Source organism: Pleurodeles waltl, chromosome 5 (assembly GCF_031143425.1).
Source record: "Pleurodeles waltl isolate 20211129_DDA chromosome 5, aPleWal1.hap1.20221129, whole genome shotgun sequence".
NCBI lineage: Eukaryota > Metazoa > Chordata > Amphibia > Caudata > Salamandridae > Pleurodeles > Pleurodeles waltl.
Genome location: NC_090444.1, coordinates 608,503,392 through 608,530,004, shown reverse-complemented (window position 1 = coordinate 608,530,004; position 26,613 = coordinate 608,503,392). Strand labels below are relative to the sequence as shown.

Here is a 26,613-nt window from a genome sequence, read left to right as displayed (position 1 = left end):
CTCCATGTTTGAAGGTTGATTGCCAAACGTAGACTGCTTTCAAACCTCCAGTCGATGTTATTCCAGCTGGTAGGCATCTCTCCACAAAATCAGTTTACACCTGCTCTTGGGGCAAGTTTCTGGTCTGATGTGGTATTCTGCAGGTTGACACACTTCAAGCCAAACTATCCGAACTGTTAGTTTTTTTGCTGTCCTTAGCCCATCAAGCACTTGCTTTGGGCACAGTAAAAGGGTTATTTGTCAGCGTTTTCAGCTTTGCTGCAGTTGCCCGATCAGCTGTTGTGATGCGTTTTATTTTTTAAAAGGTTTGCAGCATGTGTTTCATCATGCCTCACTGAAACCTGAACATAGTGCTTGCATTATTAATGTGTACTCCCTTTGAAACGCCGTACAACTGTCCTTTGTAGCTTTTCACTCTAAAGACTGTTTCCTCATTGCTATAACATTGGCACATTAGATGAGTGAGATACAAGCCCTCTATATCAACCAAACATACACAACATTCTATCCAGCCCAGCTGGTGTTGAGGACACAAGCCTCCTTTCTCTTAAAATTACTAACTTTTTTATTGTCAAGCAAAACATTACTCTTCCGGCATTCTTCGTTCCACATTTCCCCTCTGAGAAGGAGAGCCTCCATCGGCTGGATCCCAAAAGAGCTCTCAGCTTGTACATTGATCGTACCAGGAAACATTATGAGGAAGCTCAGCTCTTAGTTGGATCCACTGGAGCGAAGGGTAGAGCAGTGCAGAAAAGGACAATTTCTCGCTGGATCGTTCTCTGCATCAAAATCTGCTATGCACTGGCTAGGACACAACCCACAGAGCCAGGGCTGCTACCTCTGCATTGGTACATGGAGTGTCTGTCCTGGACTTTTGCCAGACTTCTACACGTGCCTCACTTCATACTTCTACGAAGCACTACTGTTCGGATAGCCAGGTCTGATGAGAAGAGCAATTTTGCCTGCTCGGTCCTGCAGGACTTTTTGATCTGAGCCAGTTCACATACCCACCACCTAGGAGGTCTTGCTTTGGTATCTATTCAAAAGATGGGGAATAAGCACTTAGAAGTATCCATCAGAAGAACTAGTTACCGTCAGTAATGCTCTTTCTGGTGGATACTCTAGCTAATCACCAGGCAGCATGAAGGCGTTCATGGTTGTGTCACCCAAGCATTTAGTCCACTAGGAAAATACCAGAGTTGTTTAATGGCCAGTCCCACCCTGGCCATAGCTGGGACATTTGCTGTTTTACACCACTCCACGTCACTGCTGGTCTCTCCATATGGTCATTTAATCAGCCTGCTTTGACTTATGTCTAGCTAATCACAGATTTCTTACCAACCCTCCCAACTCCACATTCAGTGAACTGGACTCTTTTCCATCTCAAAGGATACCAAGTCTAGAGATCCACACCACTGCTCAGGAACCAATCTGGTGTTGGGCTCTGTGTCTGAGAGTGGGGACTGTCTCGAAAGCAACTGATGTGAACTTACATGGGTGGCACTTAAATGTTGCCCCATACGTCACTTCCGCAGCAGAACAGTGTTGGCGACCACAGGGGCACTGTTTCAAAATTTCTGGATCCTGTCTGACACATGAGGAATATTCAGAGAGTGAGGAATCTGCAGTTAGATAAAGTATCAACCAGAAAGAGAGTTAATGAACATAAGTAACATGTTCCGATGGATTCTTCTAACCACAGATTTCTTACCTTTAGAATAGATACCAAAGCAGTACCTCCCAAGGTGGCTGGTCTTTTGAGTGAGCTGAGACCTAAAAGTTCTGCAAGTTCGAATGGGTGAGATGCCCGCTGTCAAGGCAGTAGTGCTTCGAGAATGTGTGCACTGATGTCAAGAACAGGCATTTTGCTTGCCAACACAGTAGTAGCATCCTTAATCCTGGTGGAATGAGCTCTCTATCTTTCTGTGGAGGCTGCTTCTTGGCCAGTGCGTAGCACATATTGATGAGAGGAATGTAAACTATGATAAAGTCTTTTTATTCATTGCCTTGCCTTTCTTTGCCCCCAACGAACCACACAAAAAAACTTGTTGTCCACCCAGTGGTCTTTGTCTGATTGATATAAAAGCTTAAGCTTCTTTTAGGGTCCAGAAGATGGAGTTAATCATCTTCTTTAGAGGGGTTAGGCGTGGCACAGATGGCTGAGAGGGTCATGGATTTCCCATTATGAATAGGCGGTACAACTTTAAGCAAAAAGGCCACCCGGTACTCAACAACAGTTTTTTCTGGAAAAGAGTTGGAGGAAGGCAGCTGCACAGAGCCCAGAACTCACTCATGTTACATGCTGAAGGAATTGCGATGATGATGATAATTTTGAAGGTCAGATGATGCATAAACAACTCTATGTTGGCTCGAAAAGTTGAACACAGGAGGAATAGCTGGACCAAATTCGGATCCCACTGTAACATCACAAGTGAAATGGGAGGGAACTTGTGTACTTAAACTTTAATAAATCGCATCACAACAGGTGATTTAAACAAGAATGGTTGGTCCAGAAAGAGTCCGAAAGGGCTGACAAATAACCTTTAATGGTCCCCACTGCAAAACCTTGCTGGGCCACAGATAAAACAACAACCCATCTGCAGGGGGTCCTTATTTTGTACCCCACAGGGGGCTACAACTTTTACCCTGCATAAATAGATTTTGTAGACTGACACATGGCTGAAAGGAGAACATCCACCTCAGAAGGTAGATCAAATGCAGTCAGCTTCCTCCTCTCAGTCTCCATGAATGGATTTTTAGATTGTGCAGGTTTGCTGCAGAACCCTGCCAAGCATCTGTGACATAAGATTCATCAGAAGCTGTACTCTGATTGTAAGACAAATGCTAATTCCCAGAAGTTCTGAGTACCACAGCTTACTGCCACAATCCAGACCCACTAGGGTGACTTGGGCCCAGTCGTTCCACTGGAAAGAGAGTTACCAAAGGTAAGTAAGTTGTTTGTTTATAATTTAGTTGTTTGAGAATTAAATTGCTTTTATATTAGAAGTGAAAACACTGGATATTTCTTAAGAAATTTTGTAGGCTTTGTTGAATGTATTTTTAATGAAGCATTATGAAAGGATGGTGTATTTACAAAATCGACAACAATGTTTGGATATACATTTTTTTATTGTAAGTGAGAAAATTGTATTGTTCTTTTACCTCAGCGAAACCTCATAGCTCTTCCCTTGAGCCAAGCCCCACCTTCTCATCCACAGCTACCCGGAGAAGTCAGCTGGGTTGGGGGAGGGAGTAGCAATTGTCTCTCATAGACCAAGGGTTCTCTTTGCTGGGCAACAGTTGCAATGCCAATCTCACTGGGTCGTCCCTGCGACTGAAAATACGTGGCAAGGTGTAGGCCCATGGTACAAAGGGCCTTTCATTGTAAGGAGCCAGAATGGGTGAACTGAGTTAGCACACTGTCACCGACTACAAACGCAAGGTCAAAAGGATGAGAAGTTGACTTGTACTGCTCCTCCTGGCAGATAACCCACTGAAATTGAGCTCTCCTTTGAAGGCATACAAAATCGAAATCCTTAGATAGCTTTTTGGGGTGTGAAATGATGCAAAGTTATTTTGCTCACATCGTCGTGAAGCTTTTTTAAAACGTATCTTTCATTAGCTGAGTGAAGGTTGCACAGTTGTAATTAAAACAGAGAAATCTTGCACAGAAGGATTTGTGTGAGGAGTTTGACATAAGCACTTTAAACAAGAACTTTCTTGCTCTGGGAATGTTGGTGAAATTGATAACCGAATAATCTCTAAAAACTTTGCGATGTGTGAATTTTCCTGTGAAGCTAAGGTATGCATATGTTTTGCATATGTACTTCTCGTGATATTTTTTTCTAGTAAAGATCAGAAAGCATATGCTTTGAAATTTAGATTTTATTTGTATAGTGGTTATTCACATTCGTGTTTAAGAAAAGTAGTTCTGAATATTGCATATTTCGTTAATTATCACTGCATATAACATCAGTTAAATATATATCAATGACTCTACCCCTCTTGAACCCAAACCCATATTGAGCTTTTAGTACCACATAGGTGGTATGAGAACAACACTTTTTAGAGCACATTGTCTTGTTGATGAAATTCTTTAGTTATATCTGTGTTCGCCTCTCAACAAAAATTAACTTTTGCTTTCATAAAGTTACTATACCAAAACTAACTGGAAATGGATTGTTGTGATTGCAAGTTATTTTGCAACCCAGTCCTCTATAATTGTATTGACTAAGATGGACGTTGGTCCAAATCATGTTTACCATTGAATGTTTTTGGGGGAATACTTGGATTGTCGGTGTTTTATTTGGAAACACACTGTTAAGTCACGTTTTTTTTCTTTTCACTGAAGGTATTTTGTCTGTCTGTACCTGTTGTTTTTCTCTTTAATGTTTTGTGGTGGGCACGCTTTCTGCCTCCATCTACCTCATTTAATCCCTTAACTCGCTGTCATGTAAAGCACTATACATAATTTGATTTGCAGTGTTTCATCCCTGACTGAAGCTCTCTCGTGATCAACGTGGATACTCTCTCGTTTTGTTTTGGTGCTGGCCTCTTTGCTCTGTGCAGTGCATCTCTCCTTTGGATGTGCTCATTATCTGACAGTGCTGGAAACAGAACCAGCCTTGGCACAAGTGTTCAAACCAGCCTCACGTTGCTAGTCACTGTGGTCTCCAGGCAGCATGAAGGCGTTCATGGTTGTGTCACCCAAGCATTCAGTCCACTAGGAAAATACCAGAGTTTTTAATGGCCAGTCCCACCCTGGCTATAGCTGGGAAATTTGCTGTTTTACACCACTCCACGTCACGGCTGGTCTCTCCATATGGTCATTTAATCAGTCTGCTTTTACTTGTGTCTGGCATCCTACCCCATTCCCCTCCAAATCTCCACGAGCTCCGATTATAGCTATACCTCTATTTCAATGTTAATATTGCTACATTTAGATTATATTAATTGATAACCTGATTTAATACATTATTGTTTTACAGGAAAGAAGATATTTGACATTAGAGCAAGCAAGAAACAAAGGTTTATTCATAGATTGGACTTCCATACATCCGCCAGGTTAGTACGGTGTAGATCCTGAATATAGTTTATTAGACTTCTTATTCACTTAAATATATCAGTCACCCAACATACAACCTGCTAAAACAACTTACAATAAAAAGAGAAAACATTTTGTAAAAAACAGACAATAGTACATCTAAATGAATTAACAAAGATAGTTGTTCTTCACCTGCGAGCTGGTACAGATCTATGGGCCAAATGTACAAACTCATATTATTGATACAAACCCTGCAGTTCAGTAACTCCCAATGTGTTTTTCCAATGTACTAAGCCAATTTAGGGATTTTGTAACATGTTACAGAATCGCTGAATGGGTTTAAGAAGCTGTTAGGGATGGTTACATGTAAGGGGCGTTTTTAGGGCATCCCTTCCAAGTAGCGATTTCCTATTGTGAGTATTAATGTTTCACAACCTAAATCCGGTGTCGGAACATTAATATTTTACCAACTACTGCATGGTAATGGTAAATCATGTGCAATTAGGAATGAGTCCGTAAGGGACCCCGTCCCCTTTGTAAACAGTTTTTGGGGGAGTAGGCAGTGGTCCATGGGATCACTGCCTACTCTTAAACAATCGTTTTAAAAATGTTTCTTTTGTTTGTTAAACACATTTCTTTTTTCTTTAAGGATAAGGGGCTGCACTTAAAAATAAATTGTTTTAAGAACAGTCACTGATGTGGTGGTCTGCTGACCCCAGCAGGTCGCCATCCGTGTGATCGCAGCCAATCATAGTGTGTCGCAATGTGCATGAGGCAGGTCGAATTATGACCTACCGCTTTTTGATGTTTTGTAAACTGACACATTAGTACATAGGAGGTTTGCAAAATGCCACAGGAATTGCAAAACATTGGTTCACAAGTCCTTATGGAGTATACTATTACAAGTAACCCCTTGCAACGAAGTTCTTAGAATTTTAATCAACCTTCCTTAAACTTACTATCATCCTTACTTTAACCCTTAACCATACTATAGCCCCTACCTTAGCCATAGCCTCAAGTTTAACCTTAATCTTAACTGTTGTTCCTTTTTACAAGTTATTTGTAAACCAGATCCTGACCCTAATCCAGATTTAATCCTTACTAGAATCTTAAACCTAACCCTCAGCCTGACAGTAACTGCAACTCAAATCATGGTTAATCTCTTTTACCTTAATATATGTACAACACAAGAGGCAATTTATTTCAGTGTTATAAAGTTATTCTAATACCTTTCCTGAACAGTTCTTTCTCAGTTCTATATTGTTTTGTCATAAAATAGTCCTAACCACCAGAAGTTGTCTCTGTTGTGTACGAAGAGTATTCCTTTAATGCAGAGACTGCACTTTAAACAGACAGGCAACTGAATGGTTGGGGAAACCAAATGCAGTTTCAAAGTTTATCCTTATTTGAACCACTATTCTTTTCTGCCTTCCGTAGACTATGATATGTGCTTTGTATTCTTTACAGTCCAGCCTAAATTTCTTGGTACAAAAGTCTTTGAAGACTACGACTTGGAGAGGCTTGTGAGCTATATTGACTGGAAACCTTTCTTCGATGTTTGGCAGCTCCGTGGCAAATACCCCAACCGAGGATTTCCTAAAATCTTCAAAGACAAAACAGTGGGTAAGAGAATGTGTCTCTATTCCGTTTAAAAACGTGTCATTTTTTATTTTTTCAAATAAATAGAAAGTGCCATTCTTATGTAAAAACACACACACTTAAGATGGGTTTCATAATAGAATTATAAGATCATATAGAGGGGAATAGTGCTGTTCAGTGAAATTGGACTCTCCAAACCACAGAGGGCCCAGAGAGGTCTGGACCCCCAAAGCTAAACTTTTTAAGGCCTGATTTTGAAATCGTATTCCCCCTCACCACTTGCTCAACCTATAGAAGGGAACTGGAATGTAAGTTACAGGGTGTTTAATATGAAACGTCACTGTGCAACCTTGCTGTAACTCACCTTACATATTCATGTATATAGCTCCTCCTTGTCCAAGTAGGCTGATGCAGTTAGTCCCAGTTCTGTGTTACACCTGAACAGTTCTCAACAACTTTATTTCAAAATTCTGCCTTCATGTGGATTAGTGTCCAACATCTGTACTGTACAGCCTAGATTTTATGAAGCTGAGCACTACTGCTAAAGAGGATGTGTCCAGAGCTGTCGACTTTGGAACTGGGGAAAACACTTAGGCCTTCATTACGAGTTTGGCAGTCTCAGGACAGCCAAGTTGGCAGCGGCGGTCGTACCGCTGGCGGTGAAGACTGCCAAATTATGACAATGGTGGTCTTCCCATCAGAACACAGCCAAACTACCGCCAGTGCGGACAGGCCACCATGGAAGGCAGTAGGCACCTTCAGACCGTTGGAGAGCATGTTTCAGCTGGACACATTATGAGGCTGCTCACCAGCAGGCACCGCCACCAAAACACTGGCGGAAACCAACTCTATAAAAGGAAACACTCACCTTCAGGAACACACACCTGCCCGGAGCCGCCAGGGAGCCTGAACTCGAAGTCCTCCCACTAACCCTGAACGCACATCGACTCTGGAACCAGCGTCGATGACAACAACCATAAGTACACACACCTAGCACACACTGGAGGGAAAGGCTTTAGTACACACGCACACACAACACACACATCCAGGATGGCTTGCGACTGACACACACACTGAACCACACACCCATACGAACACACACAGAGACCTACATACGCACATGCATACTACACACATACACACCCAAACTACACACACAACGGCCAACACACACACGTGACATACACACATCAACCCGGACATACAGAGCACCGCCACTGTCTTACGCTATCATACACAATACCACCGACTTACACAGCGACATCACAACCGCAACTACACAAACGCTTTGCCAAGCACCCTGACTGCACACCTCCACATGACAACACATACATACAACAACACGTACCAACATCACACGACCAATCAACACCATCACACTGCCATACAACAAACCATTTGTCACACCATGCACATCCCACACACAACGCATAGGACATAGCCAACACCACACACACAGACGTACACACAACAACTACACAAGGGCACACAAAACCACCTTTCCACATGCCAACACAAACTATATGCAATTTGGCTACACACATGCATGTACCAAACACAAACATATCCAACACACAAAACACACCAATGACAGCGGGACTAATGGCCGGGCCACACACACACACACACATGCAGCCCAGGCACAACAGCTATCACAACCAACACATGCACACACATCGCACACAAACAAAATCCAAAGCCCACAAACACTAAACAGGCATGTAGAAAGAAAGGCAGGACAAGTAAGTTACCATCGAAGCCAGCAGCAAGTTGGCCCAGATGTATTAAAATACTCAGCTATGATATATAAACTATATATGAATAGAAGGCCAGTGGCCAGTCCAAAGTTTCAGGTGCCCAAGGCACAAATTGCACCTGACTGCGCCCCTACTTGACTCCTGACTGCAAAATGACCTCCACAGGGTAGGGGCATCAAGGGGGCAGGCAGGCACCTCAGGGATTAGGTGGGGGGAAGGGGTTGGCTTGGGCTGGGGAGAGGGGGTCCTTGGGTTTGGGCTTAGGATGGGGGGGTCCTTGGGCTTGGGAGGGGTAGACTTCTTGGGTGGGAGGGGCATGGGCACTAGCAGGGGGGCAGGGGAGGACTTGGAGGTCGAAGGGCTGGACTTGGGCAGGGACACAGAGTGCTTTGGGGTCTCACAGGGTGGGAGAGAGGTAGGAAACAGGGAAAACTCTGAGAGGAAATGCTTTTTAGACACACAGGGCAGTCACAGCAAAAGGGTTTGGGAGTGGAGGGAGAGGGAGTGGTTGTTAGATGTGTAGGTGTGGATGTCCTGGGTGCATGTGAATGTGTGGGATGCTTGTGAGTGTGGAGTGTCTCTTGGGTGGGTGAGTGTGGGCGTTTAGGTGTTTTGGGAGAAGGTGGGGAGGAGGTGCTGGAGATGCCGTGGTGGATGGGTGACTGTCTGTTGGAGTTTTGTCTGCAGGTATGTTAAATGTGCTGCAAGTGGGGGTGTCGGTGGTTGTGGTTGCTGCGGATGTGGTGACTGAGGTGGATGTCTACGGGTCTGCTATTGTGCTGACTGTGGGTAAGATGGGACTGCAGGTGTGTCTGGTTTAGGGCCTGTGAGGGAGGTTGTGATGGGAGACTCAGTGCAGGGAGTGGATGTTGGTGTGTTTGCAGGTGGGTGTTGCTTGTGTGCATGCCGGTGATGGGTCTTGTGGTGCTTGTGTTTGTCTGAGCTACCCTTGTCTGTTGAGGTGGATGCATGCCTGTGTGTTTGTGTGCTTTGGATGGGTATGGGTAAAGGGGGCTGTGATTGGGAAGAGGTAATTGGAGGGGGATGGGAGATGAAGGGACACTGGCCGCCGCCAGAGTGGAGGCCAGAGCCTCAAAGTATCTCTGTAGGCCAGCCATGGCACTGTGAATGACTTCCAGGAATGCATTACTCTGTTGAACTTGACCTGACAGTCCCTAGATGGCATTCACAATGGTCGTCTGATCCACAGAGATGTACCTCAGGAGGTCAATAGCCTCCTCAATGAGGGCAGCAGGGCTGACTGGGGCAGGGGCACTGGTGCCTGGGGCCAAGGAGACGCCCACCCTCCTGGGTGAGTGGGCACGAGCAACTGGGTGGGGAGCTACAGGGAGGGTGGTGCTAGCAAGGGGGGTGGTGGACACAGATTGAGCTGGCGCGGTCCTAGATGGGTCCACCACAGCCAGGGAGTGTCCATCGGAGGAGGATTCCGAGGATGAGGTGTTTGATCTGGTCTGCCCTGTGGCACTCCCCTCGCCCTCTGTCCCACTGGGTCCCTCAGTGTCACTAGTGCCCCCTTCCTGGGTCCCGTGGGCTGCTGCTTCCCCACTCACCTCTTCCCCTTCTCCTTCTCCAGACGATGCTGATGCACACAATGAGAGAGAGAGGGAGGGCGAGATAGGGGGCATAATGGTTAACATATACCTCCCATTGACACAGCTACACATATACATCTGCCACAATACATATCATTGCTAGGCCATCGCTTTTGCCAATACACATTACCTACATCATGTCATGACATGTCACTACTACCCACACCTGTCTGCCAACCCTCACACCTACATCAATACCTAAGTAGGACTGCAATACTAGACTCAACCGCATGATGTCAACCAAAGCCCTTTAGCTTGCCCTGTGTGCAGTAGCAATAGCATGCCTGAATCCACATCTTACATCTCCATACCTCTTTCACCCATTAGATGTGCAGCTGACTAGACACAAAATATCAGGCCTCTACAGTCACAACACCTGATTAGTTCATGTGCTCTGTAACATGTCCATTACTGTGATGACAACTCCACTCACAGACCACCTACCTTTCATTTTACAAGGCTGCCCACTCAGTATACTGATGACATTATGGAGGAGAACTCAGTTTTTGCCAAAACTACTCAGACAGCCAAATGTTTCATGTAGGAAGTTGGCTCTGTATACACTATCTCAAAGTGAGAGATAGTGTGCACAGAGTCCAATGGTTCCCCTTAGAGGTTGATAGTGGCAAAATTATATAATACTAATGCTATGTTTTGTGGTAGTGTGGTCGAGCAGTAGGCTTATCAGAGGGTAGTGTTTGTTGTACACTCCCAGGCAATAAATGAGGAACACACACTCAAAGACTTAACTCCAGGCCAATAGTTTTTATATAGAAAAATATATTTTCTTAATTTATTTTAGGACCACAAGATTCAAGATTTGAAGTAAGTACATAAAATTCAAGGTACTTCACACAGGTAAGTATAGAACTTTGATTCAAAGCAGTAGTACACATAGTTTTAGTTAAAATGGCAATAAGCTATTTTAAAAGTGGCTGCAAAAATCAGCAGTTCCTGGGGGAGGTAAGTTTGGTTAGGTTTCTCAGGTAAGTAAGGCACTTACACAATCAATCTCCTGGGCATAGGCAGCCCACCGTTGGGGGTTCAAGGCAATCCCAAAGTCACCGCACCAGCAACACAAGGCCGGTCAGGTGCAGAGTCAAAGGAGGGCCCAAAACACTTAGGTTCCTATGGAGAACAGGGATGCTCCGGTTCCAGTCTGCTAGCAGGTAAGTACCTGTGTCCTCGGGGAGAAGACCATGGGGGTTTTGTAGAGCACTGGGGGGGACACAAACAGGAACACAAAACACACCCTCAGCGGCACAGGGGCGGCCTGGTGCAGTGTGCTAAGTAGGTGTCGGGTTTGCTATTGAAAGCAATAGAGGGACTCAGGGGTCACTTAGGCGATGCAGGCAGGGCACAGGGGGGCTTCTTGGGCCAGCCACCGACTGGGCTAGGTAGAGGGCTGCCTGCTGGTCACTCCTGCACTGGAAGGTGGTTCCTCTAGGTCCTGGGGGCTGCGAGTGCAATGCTTGGTCCAGGTGTCGGGTTCCTTGTTACCAGTCAGTCACGGTCAGGGGGAGCCTCTGGATCCTCTCTGCAGGTGTCCCTGTGAGGGTGCAGGGGGGTCGACTCAGGTTACTCACGTTGTCGTACTCACCTGGGAGTCCTCTCTGCAGTGCTAGTTCTCTGGAGCTCGAGGTGTTGGATGCAGAGTGAGAAGTCTCACGCTTCCAGCGGGAAGAGAGAGTTCTTTGGAAGTTGCTAAAAAGTTGCAAAGTTGTTGCTGTTTTTGAACAGTGCCGCTGTTCTCTGGAGTTTCTTGGTCCTGTGGGTTCAGGGCAGTCCTCTGAGTCCTCAGAGGTCGCTAGTCCCTGTCGGATGCGTCGCTGTGCAGGTACTTTGAGTCTGGAGACAGGCCGATAGGGCTGGAACCAAGTCAGTTGTCGTCTCTGCAAGGCTTTCAGGTCAGTAGTCCTTCTTTCTTCAGGATGCAGGAATCTGATTTCTTAGGTTCAGGGTCCCCCTAAATACTAAATTTAGGGGGGTGTTTAGGTCTGGGAGGCAGTAGCCAATGGCTACTGTCCTGGATGGGGGCTACACCCTCTTTGTGCCTCCTACCTGAGGGAAGGGGGGCACATCCCTATCCCTATTGGGGGAATCCTCCAATCTCAAGATGGAGGATTTCTAAAGGGAGGAGTCACCTCAGCTCAGGGCACCTTAGGGGCTGTCCTGACTGGTGGGTGGCTCCTCCTTGTTTTCCTCATTATCTCCTCCAGCCTTGCCCCCAAAGGTGGGGGCAGTGGCTGGAGGGGCGGGCATCTCCACTAGCTGGGATGCCCTGGGGTGCTGTAACAAAAGGCATGAGCCTTTGAGGCTCACCGCCAGGTGTTAAAGTTCCTGCAGGGGGAGGTGAGAAGCACCTCCACCCAGTACAGGATTTGTTCCTGGCCACAAAGTGACAAAGGCACTCACCCCATGTGGCCAGAAACTCATCTGGTTGTGGCAGGCTGGCAGAAACTGGTCATCCTAGCACTAGGAGTTGGACTGGTAATCAGGGGACATCTCTAAGATGCCCTCTGGGTCTATTTTACAATACATCCCACACTGGCATCAGTGTGCATCTATTGTGCTGAGACGTTTGATACCAAACTTCCCAGATTACAGTGTAGCCATTATGGAACTGTGGAGTTAGTGTTTGACAAACTCCCAGACCATATACTCTTTATGGCTAACCAGCACTTACAATGTCTAAGGTTTTGCTTAGACACTGTAGGGGCATAGTGCTCATGCACTTATGCCCTCACCTGTGGTATAGTGCACCCTGCCTTAGGGCTGTAAGGCCTGCTAGAGGGGTGACTTACCTATGCCACAGACAGTGAGAGATGGTCATGGCACTCTGAGGGGAGTGTCATGTCGACTTAGTCATTTCTCCCCACCAGCACACACACACTGTGTGAGGGGTTCCCAGGGTGGCATAAGACATGCTGCAGTCCTTAGATACCTTCCCTGGCAACAGGGCCCTTGGTACCAGGGGTACCATTTACAAGGGACTTATCTGTGTTCCAGGGCTGTGCCAGTTGTGGGAACAAAGGTACAGATTAGGGAAAGAACACTGGTGCTGGGGCCTGGTTAGCAGGGTCCCAGCACCCTTTCAGTTTTAACTGGCATCAACAAAAGGCAAAAAGTCAGGGGGTAACCATGCCAAGGAAGGCATTTCCTTACAGTTCACATATGATGTGTACTATGTGAATCTGTGGTATAGCCATGAGAGTAGGCAGACCCTATCACAGAGCCAGAGCAGGTGACACACAACGCATGTATCACTACCCAGCATACTGCTAAGTGAATCTACAAAGGGCCATATACCTCATGTAAAACACATCTACTAAGTGTACTGTCTTAACAGATGTACCTCTGAAACACACATACCACATGATGGACCACTTCCAGTGCCACCACACATGCAGGTACACCAGTTGGACTACGCACCATGACAACTCCACCCTCACACACACCATTCCACAAAAGGCAAAACCTGACACTGAGCCCAGACAACACACATCTCAGGGGGGACATATTTGCATGCATTAGGCACACATGGACAAACACCTCTGCCAGTACACCAATTACACATCCCACTAGCACATAAGCAGCCTGAGGAGACTGAATACAGGATTTCCTTCACATCAACACGCCATGGGTGATGCAGTACCCAAACCCCTCCTATTCTGCCACTACCTAATAGCCAACGCATGCTGTAATAGTCACAGGCCATCAGATGTGCACCCAACTATCCATGATGACTTGATGTAGGCAGTCAGCAATGCAGCATAGGACTTGCTTTGTCCTACATGCCATGTACACACCATGGTGACAAATGAGGGATCTCCCAGGGCACATACCACCTCCAGTACCAACTCATTGGTTGGAAGGCCACATCTCCAGAATTATGGCTCCTAGGAATGCATTATCTGTGCTACCAGACCTCATCAGTTTGACATGTTACAGTATCCCAGCTTGCCTACCTACACATACCCTACAGTCAGCAGATCAGCTATATATTTTCCTGGTCAGCTATTAGGCCAGTACTCATGTCCCATAAAGACCAGTTATGTGGTGGAACTGTAATGGCAGCCCCTCAATTTATCAATACCATAACCAGTACATGATTAATGTAGTCCCGGGGATATCAGGAGAGTGACACTTGCTTGGCGATGACATGATCCCCTTCTTCTGATGGGCGTTGACCTGAATGGGTGACACAGACAGAAGGAGAAAGTTACGTAGACTGGCACCATACCTACAGCAATGGACTATAAACATCATACCCACCAAATGCCCACACATACATATCCTCACGGTTCACACGCCTAAACACCATGCCCTCTGTATGCATGTACTCCCTGACCAGAACACATAAACCATTCACCTTCACACACACCCCTATAATGCATGACTATGGCATTGGGCTCACCTGTTCCTCTGGTGCCCCATACAGGGGTAGGACCCTCTCCACCAGCTTCCACAGCTCTTGTAGATGAAGGCTAGGGCCCTATCACCTACAGGACATGGCATGATGGCTCCAAGAGACAGTACACAGCAGCTCAGCTCATGCAGGTCTTGCCTACAAGAGTGTCAGGAGTCAAATGAGCAAAGCTGGAGAAAATGGCGGTCACGGCTGCCGCATACAGGACCGTCACTGCCAGCGGTCTTGCCAATGGCTCCAGTCCCCCAAAGGCAGCAATGTTACCCAATGAGAAGTTGCACGGCGGTAGCGACCGCCTACTGCCATGACAACACAAGCCGGCGGACTTAGGTCACTTCCATCTGTCTAGAGCTACAGGAAAGGCGGCTGCCATTTTATGCTCATCTCATGCGATGAAAATAAGTGCGCCATACACTTTTTTCACCTGAATGCGGAGTAGGCCTACTTTTTGGCATCATGATTTGGCTTATACATGTGACATACATGACACAGTGGCCTTATATTGCTGGTTGTCATATTGTCGGCTCAAAGGCGGTGTAACCATATAGGTAATTAGCATGACTACATACATGCTCAGTGCAGGACAGCTCAGTTTACCACATATCGAACATGACACATGTGATGAGTGTCAGTAACTAGTGATCAGGGCCAGCAATGTGCAGCAAGGAAGCATGTCTACAGTGTTAGGTGTGTGCGATTATGATATGTTCTGCTAACATGTATGGAGTGCATATTACATTGTACATTCTCTTCTCTCTATCCTAGATACCCTTTCATGAGGATATTGAGACATGCACCAGTGTACCGTCCACTAGTGAACCTTGCAACTCTGGAGAAGAGGCATATCATTCAGACCTATTATCTGTATCGGTTGACCATAAAAGATCTATGTACCCAGTTGGAACCTGATCTATTGCCTGCTGTTAGAAATGGGGTTTCTAGTTGGGTGTCGGTTTGCACCCTGTCCAAGTAGGGGCCCTCCCTCTAGTCAGAAAAAGGGAGATACCCACTCAGATAACCCCTACTCACCCCCTTGGTGGCTTGGCACAAGCAATCAGGCTTATGGCACAAGCAATCAGGCTTATCTCAGAAGCAATGTGTAAAGCATTTGCACATAACACACAGTAATAAATGAAAACACTACAATACTTATCTGCGTAAAACAAGACCAAAACAATAAAAATCCAACATACAGTGTTAAAGATATGAATTTTGCAAGATTTATTCAAAAATACAATGCCTTGAAGTCGATAGCTCCACCTGGGGCAATCATGGTATCGTGATCAACAAAACCAACAGTTCATGCCAGCCACGGCATCGCGGGCCAGCTACAGTGGCGGGAAGTCTTGCAAACAGTATGTGTGGAATTGTAGGGCTTCGTGATCTCACGGTGAGCTCTGGAGCGCGGCGTCGCTAGCGTCATGGTGTTGGGTCCGGAGTCGGTGCGGGGGTCATCAGGCCCTTGAAGTCACATGCATTGCAGATCGAACTCTGGGCTGATAAAGTCAGGAGCGCAGGCTTGGATGGCATCGAGGCTGCAGTGCGAAGTGGGACGATGAGACGTGCAGTGACAACAGGTCACGGTGCAGGCAGCGGCTCGGTGACGGCGTCCAGTGGCGTCGGTGAGACCAGGGCTGCGGGGTGAAGCAGTTCGATGTGCAGTGTCACCAGGTCACGGTGCAGGCAGCGTCGTCGTCGTTGCTGACGTGCTGTCATCGGTAGGCCCAAGCCAGCAGTGCTGGATGGGACGATGCTTTGTGAGCCTCACGAGCGGTGCCGACAGGCCACGGTACAGGCAGGGGTGCCAGGTGACGGCACTGGAGTAGATGGTGCTGGTGTCGGTGGTCCAGGCCTGTGGTTTTGGACAGTGCTTCCTGTACCTCACAAGCAGTGGCTACAGGCCACGGTGCAGGCAACAGCGCTGGTGTTAGCAGGAGCGGTGTCTATTGGGGATTGGGGATGCCCAGGCTGCGGTGTGAGCAGGTGATGCCGGAGTGCGGGGCCCACAGGTCGCGGTGCGAGTAGTGACTCAGTGAAGATGTCCGATAGCGGCATTGGTGAGACCAGTCTAACGGTCCAAAGCGGGGCAGTGCGGCTCCGTGTGGCATCGGCAGGTCACGTTGCAGGCCAGCATCTTCGTTGGCGGCAGCGCAGTGGTTTTTTCTCTTGAACAGTACAAAACACACAGTTACCAGTGCTGCAGATCGAGGAAACTGAAGTCTTTGATGTCCCTCAGACTTCCAATAGGAGGCAAGCTCTAATCCAAGCTGTTGGAGAACTTTCTCAAGTAGGACACACAGCAAAGTTCACCCTTTGTACTCTTTTCAGGCAGAAGCAGCAACTGCAGGCCAGTCCAGCAAAGCAACACAGCAAAGGGACAGTACTCCTCCTTCAGCTCTTCTCCTGGGCAAAGTTTCCGCTTGATTCTAGGAAGATTCTAAAAGTCTGGGGTTTTGGGTCTTCTTCCTATACCCCATTCTGCCTTTGAAGTTGGTAAACTTCAAAGCAAAGTCTCAAGTGTTTGCAAGATCCTTCCTTCACACCAGGGGGTTGGAGACTGCATTGTGTGATGACAGACACAGTACTTTCAGGTGCAAGCGGCCACCCCTCCTATCTCCACTCTAGCTCAGATGGCTCATCAAGAAATGCAGGCTACACCTAGCTCCCTTTGTATCACTGTCTAGAGGAGAGGTGTGAACAGCCCAACTGTCAAACTGACCCAGATTGTGAATCCACAAACAGGCAGAGTCACAGAATGGTTTAAGCAAGAAAATGCCTACTCTCTAAAAGTGGCATCTTCAAACTCACAATCTAAAAACCAATTTCACTAAAAGATGTGTTTTTAAATTGTGAGTTCAGAGACCCCAAACCTCACATTTCTACCTTCCCTTAAAGGAAATCTGCTCTTTAATGTTATTTAAAGGCAGCCCTGTGTTAACCTATGTGGGAGATGGGCCTTGCAACAGTGAAACCCGAATTTGGCAGAATGTCACTGTTAGGACATGTAAAACACACCAATACATGTCCTACCTTTTAAATATACTGCACCCTGCCCATGGGGCTACCTAGGGCCTGTCTTAGGCGTGCCTTACACGTACCAAAAGGGAAGGTTTAGGGCCTGGCAAGTGGGTACACTTTGCCAGGTCGAATTGGCAGTTTAAAACTGCAAACACAGACACTGCAGTGGCAGGTCTGAGCCATGTTTACAGGGCTACTTATGTGGGTGGTATAATCAGTGCTGCAGACCCACTAGTAGCATTTGATTTACAGGGCCTGTGCACCTCTGATGCACTTTACTAGGGACTTAACAGTTAATCAAATATGCCAATCATGGATAAACCAATCAATAGTACAATTTACCAGGGAACACTTGCACTTTAGCACTGATTAGCAGTGGTAAAGTTGCCAGAGACAATAAACCAATAAAAGCAATTGTGGAAAAATAGGTGGACGAAGGCAAAGAGTTTGGGGATAACCCTGCGAAAAGGGCCATTTCCAACACCTGCCATACGTAATCCCTATGCCATTCCTTCCACAGTTCAAGTTCTTTGGGTGCTACATTTCCTTGCCACAGGCTCCTTTCAGATTACAGTGGACTTGGCAGCAGGGATGTCACAGCCCATGTTCAATCTTATGTTGAAGGATGTACAGAGTGCCTTATTGAAACACCTGGAGATCAGGTTCCCCTAATGAGGGAATTTGGTCAATGTGAAGGCAGACTTCTATGATGTGGGACGCATCCCTCATGTGATAGGGGCCATAGATGGCACCCATATAGCCTTGGTCCCTCCCAGTGCCAGTGAACAGGTGTATAGGAACAGGAAAAACTACCACTCCATCAATGTTCAGGTGGTGTGTGTGTGGCAGACTAATACATCTCCCAAGTGACAGCCAAGTTTCCTGAATCTGTGCATGACTCCTACATTCTGAGGAATAGCAATGTCCCCCACATGATGGCACGACTACAGAGAGAGAGGGCTTGGCTCATTGGTATGTATGCATTTGGATGTGCATCTCTGTTATGACACATTCTTCCCTGTGGCTGTACCTGTATTGTAACAGGTCCTACCTCTGTGCACATGGGTCCCTATGGCTATCCTAACCCTTCCTGGCTGTTGACACCAGTGAGGTACTCTGCCACTGAAAGGGAACTCCGTTTCAGTGAGGTCCACAGCAGGACGACATGTGTAATTGAAAGGACATTTGGCCTCCTGAAGGCCAGATTCAGGTGCCTGCTGCACTTCTCTGGAGGTGCCCTCCTCTACAGTCCCCAAAATGTATGCCAGATCATAGTTGCTTGCTGCATGCTCCTCAATCTGCCCCGGAGACTTCAGATACCTTTACTAACAGATGATGAAGAGGCAGCTGGACCAGTGGCTGGTGATGCAGAAGTGGAGGGTGATGAGGAAGCAGATGAGGAAGGTGCAGCTGACTCTAGAGCTGAGCTCATCAATCAGTATTTCCAGTAACATACCGGTATTCTGTGTGTGTATTTGAATGTGTACTATCTCAACAGAGTTTGCTGTCAGTGGTCCTCCTGATTTGGATTATCAGTTGTGGTGTAATATGTTCCTATCCCTATGTGTGTGTTGTGGAAGGTTACTGTATGCATGTAAGGTGCTGACTGAAAATGTGTCATCTCTACCATGTGTACCCTTTGCAGGTTGCAAGATTCACATCTCCTATGGACAGGCCCGTATTTGTTAATCCTTAGCTCTCCTACCTGTTGCTTGAGGCATTCATGTTTATTAGCCTTTGGTTACTGTTCACAGAGTAGAGTTTAGCGCATGTGACCTGTTTAGAGGGCAGGACAAATATGAACTGCATATATGCTTTGTGTGGCACCATGACTACTATCCTGATGGTAGTCTCTGTCATGTTCATTTGCAGTTTGGATAAGTGGATATACCCTGGTGTGTGTCTGTACTAGTGACTCCCTTACATCTACCCTAAGACAGATATGTTGTACTGTGTCTCCTGACGAGTATGCCTTCCTCTGCAGCCCTTTACACTGCCTGTTGGATTAGGGGGCCATAACCACATAACATTTTTGCAAATAAAGACACAAATACAGTAGCTGTGTTCTATAGTGTTTATTGTGCATACAGTGGCAAACAGGTGATGAGTGGTGTAATGGTAGATGAAATCCTCAGATTAGGTGGCACAGCTGTAGATAGCACAGTTCCAGTGTCCCAAGGGCCATGGGAAAATGGAGTAATGTCATTGAACAGTCAACATGGTGTCTCAGTGGCACACAGGGGAGAGTAATCAGGAGAGGCTCACTTCCTGGCAGTGGGTTTGTTCTTGGCATCTGCTCCAGCTGGATGTCTGGATGAACGTCCACGTTTGGAGGTGGTGGGTGTTCTTCAGCTACAGAGGGAAGGGTGCCTGTGGCCTGTGGTTCCCATGGCAGGGCCACCATTCCACTAGCAGATGTAGAAGGTTCTGATGTGATGTGGCTAGGGGCCTGCTGGTGGGTGGAGGAAGCACGCAGGGTGGTATTGATGTCCCTGAGCACCCCTGCAATGGAGGCCATGGTGGCATTGAGGGCCTGCCCCTGCTGCATGACCTCCTGGTGGTATTCCCTCCACAGCCTCTGGTTTCCCCCCAACATGGTTATGATCTGGCCCATCCTGTCCTGGGTTTATTGATATGCTCCCGGGACTTGGGAGATGGCTTCCTGGTCAGATGACTCCCTTGGCTGCCCCGTCCTCTGGCCCACAGGTGCTCTCCCACAACCCCTGGCCCCATGTGCCTGTGCCCCTGGCACGGTGTGCCCACTCCCAGTGTCATCAGGGCCTTCATTGTCTTGGGTGTGAGGGGGCGACTCAGGTCCCTGCACTATGGGGCACACAACTGATTGTACAGTCCTTGGGGCACAGGTTTGGGGGTGAAGGGTTGGCTGAGTTGGTGGTGCCACAGGGTGTGGGGGGTTTGATGTGGGCAGGGTGAGGCAGAGAGTGGTAGACTAACCAGGGGTCCCAGATGGGCCAGGTAGGTCGTCACTGTCCAGACATCCAGCAGGTTTGTCCTCACTGGGGCCTTCATCCTGAGGAGGGCTGTCTGTCTCTGGTATCCTCTTCGTGGTGGTAGTGGCAGTGGTACCTGTGGATGGAGTGAGAGAGTTAAATGGTGGAGGTGTGATTGGTTGTCTTTTTGTCTGATGCATACTTGACTTGATTCCCAGCAATGGCAATGACAAGTGCAGCAGCACTAACACAGTTTGTGGATAGTGGATTGTGGCATTTGTACCATGCTCCATAGGGGTTGTTGTGATTCAGGCTTGGTAACATCAGTTCGGTGGGTGGGTTCTGTTTTTGTGTTATGGTTCACATGACAGGTGTGGCCTGTTAGCTGGTGGCTCTTCTGGCTTGCCAGATATAAGTGGGAATGGCTGTACATTGCAGCATTGTGTCCATGCGGGATGAGGGTTTGTGTGTATGCAAGGTTGCTCGTCCTGTCTGTGCATGTTGTGCATGAAGTGTACCTTCTTAGTTTCATGCCCATGATCAGTCCATTTCAGGGCTGTTGATCTGGATAAGTGGCCCTTAGGTTTGGTGAAAGTGCTGTGTCTGTGTTTGGCGTTGTTTGGCATTGTGTTGTGCCATTGCATTGCTGTCATTGCCATGTAGTGGTCCTCAGTCGAGGCATACAGTTGTTGTTGCTAGTGCAATAGTCATAAATGCAAGAGATATGATGTGAAGTGCACATTGCAGGTTTTGATGTAGATGGGCTAGTGCATTGTGGGAGTCATAGTGATAGTAATTGGCTGTGCTATCCGTACACTTGGCAGGGAGTATGTGGGCATTGGGGCAAGGTGGTGGTGTGGCATGCAGTGGAGGGGTATTAGGTGATTAGATGGGATGTGTAAAGGGAGATGGGGTGAATTGGGTCATGTTTGGGTGGTGAGGAAGCATGCTGGCAGGTCGATTTAGTGCCAGGGGAGAGGTAATTACTTACCAGAGTCCAGTCCTCCGGGTATTCCAGTCACGCTCTCACGATACAGGATGTCCTAGACCACATCCTCCCATGATGTTAGCTTTGGCGGAGGAGGTGGGGCCCCACCGCCAGTCTTGTGCAAGACTATCTGGTGTGGTGAAGCCATGGAATGCACCTTTCCTCGTAGGTCGTTCCACCTCTTCCTGATGTCCTCCCTTGTTCGTGGATGGGTGCCCACTGAGTTGACCCTGTCAACTATTTATTCTCTGCCATAACTCCAATTTCCTGGCTATGGAAGTTTGCTGTACCTGTGCTCCTAAGAGTTGTGGCTCTACCCTGAGGATTTCATCAACCATTACCCTCAACTCATTGTCTCTGAAGCGTGGGTGCTTTTGATGTGATATGTTGGTTGTGTTGTGGCTGGTGGTGGGTGTTGTGTGTGTAGGGTGCTTGGTGGGATGAGGGTGTTTGGTTGTGAGTGCTGGTAGGTTGTGGTGTTTGTGTGTAGTTGTGATGTGTGTATAGTGTTGTTTGTGCAGTTGTGTGGTGACTGTGAAGTGTAAATGTGCCTATGGTGTAGTGTACCTAGTAATGTGATTGTGGCTTCTCTGTGTATGTAGTAGTCTTTTTCGTCGCAAAGGATTGTGGGTTGTGTGTGGGGGTGTTATATAGTGCAGTAAGTGTGCTTGGTGTGTGTATGTGTGTCAGGGTTGGGGTATTCGAACTGTCCAGTGTGGTGTTCTGTTCTGACAGGAGTGAGTTCGGAGCGCGGCGGTTTGTACCACAAATGATTTTCCACCATAGAAGAACCGTAGTGGTGATTTGCGGGTTATAATCTGGTGGGTGGAAGGTTGTTGGCGTGGCAGTGCTGGTGGTTGAACCGCCTCATTCTCGCCCTCCTTTGTTCTGGTGATGTCGGTTTTGTGGCTGTTTTTTAGCTATCTTCATATTGTGACTCTTAATACGGCGGTCGGATTACTGCCAACATGGAAGTCTTTTGGCCGCTGCCATTGCAGTGGTCTTGCCAAAAAACCACCAAAGTCGAAATGAGGGCCTTAATCTCCTTGTGCTAAAAAAAAAAAAAAAAAAAAAATGAATTTGTCCTTGTATAATTTAGCTGGTGCTCATGTAAAGTACTCCAATACATTTGTATTGAGTTCGCACTATAAAAAAAACTGCCCAAAAAAAATAATTGTAGGTTCTGTGCGCACAACGATGAACTCTGTTGCTTACTAGATGATAAAGTCTGGCTGGGCAATAGGACATATTGAATGTTTTTGATTAATGAATTCATTCCAAAATATGTATTTCGTTTAAAACACTTAAAACACTGTTCCTAAACCATCATAAAAATTATACATTTGCACAAAAAATGTAAACAGTGTAATTCTGGAATAGAAAATATGTTCAGAAACAGCAGAAATGCTGGTGCACAATTACAGTGGCCCATTTCAGTTAGATACCTCCTCTTAGGAATGTTATAAAACTTACAAAAAACAAAAACGTGTCTAAACCCCTCAGATGAAATTTTATCGCCAGGGCAAAGTATACCTAGTTTCTCCACTCCTCTGCACTTAGGAATACTCAACACTTCCAGCAATATCCTTAATCTCAACCTGACAATAACATTTATTTTGCTGATGTTAAAGACCCACTCTAAGCACTGCTTCAGCTCTGTAGAAGATTTACTAAGTGCACGACCCCTTACAGATGGTTTACATAACTCTATTGGTTCCATTTCTTGTGAAAGAGGGGTGAGAAGCAGTGTATCGGTTTTCCCCTTAAAGGATGGCAATATTTGTTTTCTAATTTCCAAAGATCTTACAACACCCTGTTATTTCTAACGTTGCTCTAATATACTCCAGCCATGGAATAGCATTGGGTACATCCAAGGCTATTGTATATATATATATTTTTTTATTTAACCATTTGAATACAGTGTATTGTTTCTCTACAGAATTCAAAAGCATCACAATTAAAAACAAAATATGTTACAGGGTAGTAAAAGTAAATGTGTATAGGTCAGTAACACCTATACATGGATAGAGAGGACAGTCTAATCATTGGCATGTTTACTGTCAAAAAAGAGGGTTTCACATGTTTAACTCGAAATTAGGGAGATGCTGAAATGTTGAAAAGAACTTTGGCAAAAGTAAAATTGCAGAAGGTGAAGAATGGCATTGGGTGTTGATTAAATGGAAGAGCTGGGCTTTCAGATTGGTGAGTGAGGTAGTCTGGTGCACAAGAAGTGGTGCCTGGGAGTTACAGATCCAAAAGCATGGTAATCAAAGAAAGAAGAGATATATAAGGGCATGTACGAAACAGAGGTTATGTTAGGAAGGAAACCAGTTGTTGCATATTAAATTACATGCGATTAACTCCAGATTTAATCGTGGCTTACTTTTGAATGTATAGGCATATGATTGGCTAACCCACTGAAACAGAGGCCTTAGTCACAATTCTCTTTCACCGTAAGAAGTCTTACTCTTCAAACTTCCCACCAGTGCATGCCGTGAGTCTTATTCTCAGAAAAGGCTTACTGAGTCAATCTGGGAAATTCAGGAGTAATTCACTCAAACAGAAAGAGCCCACAGAAAGCATGTGCCAGATCCCAGGTTTCAGAGCAAAGTATTTTGTTGACAAGATGAGTGGTTTAAATAAACTGCAGTAACTGAGGGCCATATGTAGCAAGCTTTTTTTCATTTGCAATTTGGCCGATTTACAGAATGGGCCAGTTTGTGACCACAAAAAAGCATTTTGGTATGTTTCAAACTCAGACTGCGACTCCGTAACATGTTACCGAATTGCAATTTGGTTTGTGACCTAATTTGGGGTGTCATTTCCAAATACCAAATCATAATAGTATGTATTAATGTTTTGTGACCGAATTCCAGTTGTAACATATTAATAATTTACTGACTGCAAACATTAGTGGCAACCCATTTGCAAATGGAAGGGGTCCCACGGGCCACCGCTGCATTAAAAAAAGCCATCACAGACATGGTGGTCTACTAAGCCAAGCAGGCCACCATCCCTGTGATGGCACAGATTCCTAGTGGGTCGCAAATTTCTGTTTACATTAAAATATTATCATAAGAGAAGGTGTAGCCAAAGGTGGCTTTAACCAGACATAATTGGAAATTCTTTGAACTTTAACCATCCTGCTCATGCTTGGGTTATGGATTGATAAGTACACTGCAGTTGAAATGGGATACCTGATAAAGACTTATAGCCGCAGATTTCATAACTTAGAATTACCCCCAGGCATCAGACTGCATCTGGATTCTTTTTTAATGAGCAGTACCCCTATGCTTCGCATGGCATCCGCGCTGGAAGTGCCATTTGCGGTACCTATATTGGTGCCATCTAATTACACTGACATCATTTCTTTTCTTTCCGTGGCAGTCAGTGCAAATCCAGAGAATCGCTGCCCCTTAGTCATTTTTTGGCTAACCTTTTTCAAATTTTGTCAACTTCTTTTTTGAGGTTTTTCCTCCTGGTGTGGCAGGGATGTCATCAAGAAAGGCCATCTTCAAGCCTTGCTGAGCCGGTCAGTGCTTGATGTTGGTGACAGACCCATATCTTGCATGCCTCTGGTGCCTGGAGCGCAACCACGACCAAAAGACCTGTGCAGATTGCCATGCCATGAACCCCAAGACTTTTAGGGAGCGATTGCTCAAGCTCCTGGTGGCTCAACATGTAACACCAAAACATTCGAAGTCCCATTGAGAGAAAGGTCACAGGAGCGGTCCCGGAGCCCAAGATCTTCATCGCACTCAAATTCATCAGGTCACTCAGGTAAGCACCACAAGAAGAAATCAAAGAGATCTTCGACTTCACCGCCTCTGTCAGCCAATGGGATGGGGGAGTGGTGACATTCGAGGCCTGGCTTTGCAGTAGAGCCATTGCATTGGACGTCTCTGTGCCTTCTGGAGTTTCTGGAAACCAGACCGGCTCCTTCCTCAGCAGCAGTCAAGCCCCTAGGGTCCACTTGTGAATCCAAACTGATGCCGGTTGTGCCTCCTCGACTTTCCCGGACCCAGTCACAATGTCAACATTCTCGGTACCCACCGGCTCTGCCACACCTATTTTGTAACACAACTCCAATACAGAGCAAGAAGGGCGTCGAACGACGTTGACTCCAGCACTGATGGGATCCCATGCTTTCCAGGTCGGAGCCTGAGCGCTCTTTCTATGGGCTAGGAATCGGGGAGGACTAAGAGAGGTCGCTGGACCCTTGAGAATGCCAGCTTACAAACCTGACATGAATGGGTGTGAGGCCATTGGACTGAACATTACACCAGATACTGTCAGGATTTCTCAACCTACCGTGGCTAAGAAGGAGGGAGCATCCATTGCAATGGTGGTGTGGAGGGCAGGTGATGCCCTCGACTTTCAGTTGCCCTCAGTGGCAGTCAAGACCAATGCCTAGACAGAGGTGCAACATCTGGGAGTAACCCCCTCAGAACCACTACCCCTATAGAAAGAAGCTCTCACAGGGGTGCTGCTTGGAACCTGGTCCAAGCCCAGCACAGGGGTTCCTATGAACAGGACAATTGCCCACTGCCATTGCCCCACTCCAGGGAATCCACACTTCCTCACCCAACACCGTGCCCCAGAGAACTTGGTGGTCCCAGCCCCTACTTCCCATGTAAATCCTGGCAGATTCCCTATCGCTCCCATGGATAGGGAATCCACAGGCTGGACACCTTAAGGAAAATATGGTTTTCCCCACTTCCTGGCACCATGGTCCATAAACAACGTGTGCCTTTTGGGCTGCTATGCCCACACCCTGTAGGATACAGTTGCACAAGTGCTTCCAAGGGTCCTGGAACAGGCCTGGACCGTACTCTCTGAGGCTGTTGCTGACGAGAGACACAGCTAAGTTCACAATACGATGTGAACTGGATTCCTTTGACTCACTAGGCAGAGCTGTTTCATTGATGATGGTCTTTCAGTGTCACGCCTGGTTGAGGACAACTGACTTTTCTGGGAGTGTCCAAACATCACTTATAGACATGCCCTTCAGTGGCTCCCGTATCTTCAGAGACGATGAGAATTTTGCGCGGGAGGGCTTTAAAGACAGTGGAGCTATAGCCAGGTCCTTTGGCTTCTCCATGACCCCTTGGCATCCACAATCTGCCTTTTGCTCCTTTTGTGGCCATGGAAGGGGCTTCCAACCATGCTTCTATTGTCCCAGCTGCCCCGCATGCACCCCAGCCTCAGCGTGGC

General features: G+C 46.7%; 1 protein-coding gene across 1 annotated transcript in view; it reads left to right on the top strand.

Annotated features, from left to right (window-relative positions):
* Positions 1-26,613, top strand: part of MTR (5-methyltetrahydrofolate-homocysteine methyltransferase) — a 484,998-nt gene that overhangs the window by 383,958 nt on the left and 74,427 nt on the right. The window contains exons 27-28 of the mRNA XM_069234453.1: positions 4,989-5,064; positions 6,512-6,667. Coding sequence (XP_069090554.1) covers positions 4,989-5,064; positions 6,512-6,667 — 232 coding nt within the window. The remainder of the gene's footprint in view (positions 1-4,988; positions 5,065-6,511; positions 6,668-26,613) is intronic.